A 6411-nucleotide genomic window follows, 5' to 3' on the forward strand; every position below is an offset into this window, starting at 1 on the left:
CCTTTAGATGGAACTAATTGGTCTGAGGAATTTAATCAGCCATGCCTGCTCCAACTCTGCCCTCTGCTGCTCTGATATATTATGCATGAAAAGCATACGTAGGACCTTTGGAAATAATGTGGTGGGTGATGGTGTATTAATTCATAGAATTATATATTTAGAATTAAAAGGGACATTGGAACTCATCTAGTTTAACCCTCTCATTTTGTGGATAGAAAGCTAAGTTCGAAAGAGGTTAATCATTTCTTAAGGAACAAAACTAGGATTGGAAGCTAGGTCACGTGATCCCCATCCTGGCTTTTCCCACTTCATGTTGTCTCACTGGAAGCATTAGGATTGCCTTCTCCTGGTTTTCAAAACTTGTCTGTTCTCACATAGTGACCCAGGAGTACCCAGGGGAAGCTTTGGGGATAGTGAAAAGAATGCCAGAATCAGAATCCAGACACTTGGATTGGCAGTCCAGTTCCTCCACCGACTAGCTGTGTAGCCTTGGGCACCTTCATTTCTCTGAACCTCAGTGTTCTTCCTCCATGAAATACATCTAAGCTTCACAGGACTGCCTTCATGGGTCTGTTATGTAAAAAATACTATGGCACCTTGAAAGGCTAAAAGATGTTGACTTTGTATTACTGCTACCGTGTGCTTGGTACCATATGACTGAGAGAAATGATTTTTTTTCTTTCTGATATTAATAGCTAATTATTGAATTAGAATTAAGGTTTTCCTCTTCCTTTCTTCATTTAGAAATCAGCCCCTGTAAGGTTATTCAGGCAGTCTTTGAAGTGTAGGGCTCATAATGAGATGAGATCTCAAAATTTGATCCAACTGGAAAACAGATCTATTTAAAAGGTAAGGAAATTTTAGTTTAGGTGGACTGATGAATTCAGAGAGGTCTGGGAAAAAGTGGATTCTTCCTTTTATATAGATTAGCCTAGAAGAGTGATATGGGTATAGATAAGTCTCTTTGATCAAGACAGAGTGATCAGTCATGTTCCCCAGATCCTCATTAGAATAAGCCCACCTCTCATTATGATATTCATTCTTCTTATTAATTGTTAACCAATCAAAGTTGATTACCACCCTCAGGGATGCCCCCTCTTCCAAGGGCATGTAAACATTGAATGGGTTCCATGGGGTGGACATTTGAGACATTTGACATTTGAGAATGCCACTGACCCCTTTTATTAATCATTGCTAGCATGATTAATAAAATGATTAATTACCCAGAAATTATGTCTCTCAAGCTTTTTATATCTCACATGGCTTGACCTTTCTCAGGAAAGAGCCACCATCAGATCACTGAATCATAGATTTCAAGCTAGAAGGGACCTTAAAGGTCATCTAGTCCGGATTCTTCATTTATTATATATGAGGAAACTGAGGTACAGTGAAGTTGATAAGCTTGCCCAGAGTTAAGCAAGTAGCAAGTGAAATGGGAAGGCCAGAATTTACACTCATTCCCTCTCATTCTAAAGCTGATATCCTTTCCATTGCACCACCCTGTGTGCATTTATAGAATCAGTTGCTTGTCATTCATTTAGAATAGATTTTGTCTTTACACACTGAGAAAAAAAGATGGAGTAATCCTTCGCCCCAAGTTCTCATTACTTCATTTCTTCTGCTTCTGGTTCCTAAACAGCAAACTTCAGAATCAAAGTGAAAGTGACATTGGTGAACTAGAGAAATCAAAGAAGATCAGGAAAAAAAGAAGTAACTTGTAGTTACTTGCAGAGACATCGAGGTGTCAGCGTCAAGACCACTGCCTAGAAATCCTAAGACCTGGTTGCGTGACCGTGGGCTTCAGTGTCCTCGTGTGTTAACTGTGGAAAATACTTGTCAACTCTCTTTCCCAAGGTTTTTGTGATGGTCAAGTTTGATAATATGTATGACAAAGGGTTTGTAAAACTTTAAAGTATTATGTAAAGGGAAATCAGTATTGTTATCTAGGACCAAAGAGCATAAAAAATGTCCAGAAAAAAAATAAAGTTTCTTTCTCTTTATGCAAAATAGGCATGGCCTTTGCAAATCCATTAGTTCACTGCACCATCTTGGGCACATCAGTTGTACTTCTTGGGCCTCTTCATCCTCATGTTGGTCTTTATGGTCCCTTCCAGGTCTGATGTTCTATGTAAACTCCGTTCCCACTCTGATGTTGGATGTTTTGTGTTCTGCTGCTCCTCACAAATCAAAAATAGTCTCATTCTGTGAAAATGATGATTATTTTAAAAAGAAAATAAATGTGGAAAATTGATGCGGCTATGAACATTTTCATGAATGGTAGAATTGTTGCTGGACTGACTATAGCAAGCTTACCTTTTGTTCTTCCTATTTCTTTGGAAAAGTGATTTCAAAAACCTAGCCAACACTGCCCTCTGGTGTTAGGGAAAATATTTGCATTCAAAATTTCTGTGAAGGTTGAAGATATACTTTCTCCTATTAACATCTCTATCAATCGATAAATATTTACTAAGCCCCTACTGAATGCCAGGTACTATGCTAAATGCTGGGGATACCAAAAAGGACAAAAAACAATCCTTGTCCCCAAGGAGCTTGCAATCTTAGGTTCATTTAGAAATAACTTTTCTTTCTAAACTTTGAGCTTTTCAAGTCATAGGTATTTAATTTCAAAGATCCACGAGACCTAGAGACCATTTTTCCTAACCCAATCTATTTATAGCTAATGATCAGTTGAGAGGCAGTATGGCTTAGTAGATATAAGGCCATCAGTGGAGTCAGTAAGACCTATATTCAAGACCCACATCTGACACAAACTATCTGGGTGACCATAGGTAAGACACATACACCCTCAGTTTCCCAATCTCCCTAAGGTTGTCAGTTATAGGAAAGGTTTCTGATATTTATCCAAGGATGGAGTTTCCAAAATGGGAATTCCCAATACCAATGAAATCACAGATATACACCAAAAAGGAAAGATACACATTAATATAGTACTTTATAATTTGGTTGACATTTAATGTACCCTGTATCATTAGATGATCCTAAGGATGTGTTGGGCAGCTAAGTGGCATGGCAGATAGAGTGTCAGGCCTGGAATCAGGAAGACTCATCTTCATGAAATGAAATTGGGCTTCACTCTAGCTCTATGACCCTGAGCAAGTCACTTAACCCTGTTTGCCTCAGCTTTCTCATCTGATAAATGAGCTAGAGGAGGAAATGGCAAACCATTCCACTGCCTCTGCCAAGGAAACCCCAAATAAGATCCCAAAGAGTTGGACATGACTGAAATGACTGAACAACAACAACAACAAAGAATATGTAAAGATCTGGAAGTAGGTAAACAAGGAACTTGATTGACTAAATGGTAGAGTCAGAACTTGAAACCAAATCCTCTCTTCTAACTCAAATGCAGTTCTCTTTCTAGGATACCATTGCTGCCTCCTAGCTGGGAAATGGAGTCATCTTTCTATAAGGAATACTTTCATAGAAAGACAAATGTTAATAGAGGGAAACATGGGGAACTTGAGGCCAAATCCAATAATCCAACACTTTTTAAGGATGGGGTGGATTGATATTTATGCAATCAAGTTAGCCCAGCCCCACTTAAAATAAGCCCCACTAAAAATCCAATCAATCAAACATAGGCTTTAGACTAAGAATGAAAGTCCTTTGAATGGTAGTGATATCGCACAAAGTCATATTCAGGTGAGTCTAGGAAATATGGCCACAGCATAGGGGTATATCTATATCTATATATCTATATCTATATCTATATCTATATCTATATCTATATCTCTATATCTATATATCTATATCTATATATCTATATCTATATCTATCTATATCTATCTATATATACATATACACAGATATTACATACATGCATACTTACATACATACACACACACATATATATATATATATATGCACACACATAATATAAATAATATAAACTAGTGAGTTGAGAAAGGAATCTTCCAGGAATTATACCAAGTGTGTTGTTCCAGAGAGAAACCACTTGGAGGGGAAGGAGAGGGCTTTGCTCTGGTTCTAGCCTCTCACTTGGCAGAGCACATTGTGAGCTCCAAAGGATGTTGGAACTCCCATCTTTCCATCAGTGTTCTAACCACATCCCAAGGTCAGATGACAATAGCATCTATGTTAGGAACCAAGGACAGATGGATTCACATTCACAATGCTTAAGGGGAATTTCTTGAGCACCCCACAAATGGGAGAAAAAAACTGCTAGAAACCAAGAGCTGTGAGTTACCACTTTGCTGTATGTGCCCTTTAAGCCTGAGCCTGTTTTCCCTTGGGATCTGCATGTACTTGTGGAAGAATGTGTCATAGATATGTTTTTGGGGGGGAGAAGTTTTGCAGCCACTATTTTTACTGTCCCACCATAGTAAATACCTTTTTCTAAAAACTACTTAAGTCTTGCTGATTAAATTGGTTTTCAGCTGATAACATTATAGAGGAACACATTGGTGGCATCTCAAGCCAATGGCATTAGAGCTACCCCTCTCTCCCTCAGGAATACCGCTAGAACCCAGAGGGAAGAGATTCAGACTGCCTAGTTTTGGTAACCTGACTCACCAGTAGGAGTTAGAATGATAATTTTTAGAGCTAATATGGCCTTCTCTTGATTTGAAAAAGTCTATTTCCCTCTCTGTGCTTCAGTCTTCTCACCTGTAAAATGGGGATAATATTCAGTTGACCTACTTCTTAGGAGTGTTGGAATTAAACCCAATATTGTCCTATAGAACAATACAAAGCCTAACAGTAATGTGAACTATTGTTATTATGAAGTATTATAGCATCTTGGGTATTTGATTAGGTTGAAGATGATGAATGCTATAAATGTGCTCCCCAGCACGCCAGCCAATTTAATAATTAGCCACCTACTTTGGTGATAGCTAATTATTGATTTTTCCAAGTCTAGATCAAGACTCATCTTCTATGTAAAGTCTTCCCTGAATGAAGGAAGGAATGAAAAGAGAAGGAGGAGGAGGAGGAGGAGGAGGAGGAGGAGGAGAAGAAGAAGAAGAAGAAGAAGAAGAAGAAGAAGAAGAAGAAGAAGAAGAAGAAGAAGAAGATGATGATGATGATGATGATGATGATACAAATGGAAAAAAAAAACAGTCCCTACTATCATAGAGCTCACATTCTACTATGGAAAAATAACATATATAAGAAGATTCAACTGCAAGTCAGATGGAAAGACCTGGAGGTCTTTAAGGTGCAACAGGAAAGCAGTTGGTAATACATTTTCTTTAGTATAATTGTGTGGGGTGGTGAGACCACTCAAGTACCCCAATAATTCATAGAGGCTTCTCAGGTAGGGACAGAAAAGGAATTAATTTTATTTTACAAATCTTGAGAGATTTGGGCATCACCTCCACTAAGATGAACTAGTGGAGGGAGGCGGCTCACAAAGGCAAAGCACCAACATATATCCTATTGCAAAAGAACTCCCACCCACCACTATCCTTCCTCTCCATTGCCTGTGGGTCAGACTTACAATCTAGGTGCAAAAAGCTAGACAAAGAACCAGGAAATCAAGTGCAGCCAATCTAAGGTAAAGAGGAGGAATGAGGGAGGGGAGGGGGAGTCTTCCTGGATTTGGTAACAACTCTGTGCTAGCATGGAGACAGAGACAGAGAGAGAGAGAGAGAGAGAGAGAGAGAGAGAGAGAGAAGCACTTATTGCCCCAGGCCCCAAATTCTTGAGAGTTAGGTAATCACATTCCTACAAGGTTAAATCCCAAGGTCTGTTCCATCCTCTCACTGCCCCTGCTTATTCTAGAAATAATTCTTATATTTTCTCTCTCTGTGAAGTCTTCATAAGAATTATTGTCCACTCATAATGATCACTGATAATGACTTATCTTCTGGATTATGTGAGATGTCAAGGGCTTTGATAATTTAACATTTTGTTTCTTGATTCTTCAGAATTTTAACTACTCAGGAGGCAGGGGTGACCACTCCTGCAAAGGCAGTAGTAGCAAGTTTCAAATCCACAAGTATTGCTCCCTTGGAATGGTCTGCCTTCTCACTTACACCTCTTGGATTCTCAGGCTTCCTTCAAGACTCTTTTTATATTCCACCTGTTCCCTGAGGCCTCTCCTGATCTTCTCAGCTGCTAATGCCTCCCCTTTTCATATTGCTTTCCATTTACTCTGCATATGTCTTGTATATATTGGGTCATGAATGGTCCAATCTCTTGCCTTCATGCTTTGATGATATAGAAGAAGTTTTGCAGATTTGGTGTGGGTACCTGGGTGCTGCCTAGAGATGAAAGACCATAATAATTGATCAGGCACCAGTTCGAGGTGGAGGAAGAAGGGACTCTTTCAGCTGGAGTTAGGAAAGTATCCCACATCTTTATGTCTATAGGTTGGGCTTGTACTACATGTCAGGGTTTGGAACAGACACCAGAACAAAAAAAATGTCC

The 6411-nt window shown here is 39.0% G+C and overlaps 1 protein-coding gene across 1 annotated transcript in view; it reads left to right on the forward strand.

Moving 5' to 3' along the window:
* The window catches only part of EVC (EvC ciliary complex subunit 1), a 142536-nt gene extending 140285 nt beyond the window's left edge, over window positions 1-2251 (forward strand). Inside the window, exon 21 of the mRNA XM_036762296.1 lies at window positions 1640-2251. Within this exon, the coding sequence (XP_036618191.1) occupies window positions 1640-1721 (82 nt within the window). The 3' untranslated portion in view covers window positions 1722-2251. The remainder of the gene's footprint in view (window positions 1-1639) is intronic.
* The last annotated feature ends 4160 nt before the right edge of the window (window positions 2252-6411 follow it).

The sequence above is a fragment of the Trichosurus vulpecula genome, chromosome 6 (genome assembly GCF_011100635.1).
Source record: "Trichosurus vulpecula isolate mTriVul1 chromosome 6, mTriVul1.pri, whole genome shotgun sequence".
NCBI lineage: Eukaryota > Metazoa > Chordata > Mammalia > Diprotodontia > Phalangeridae > Trichosurus > Trichosurus vulpecula.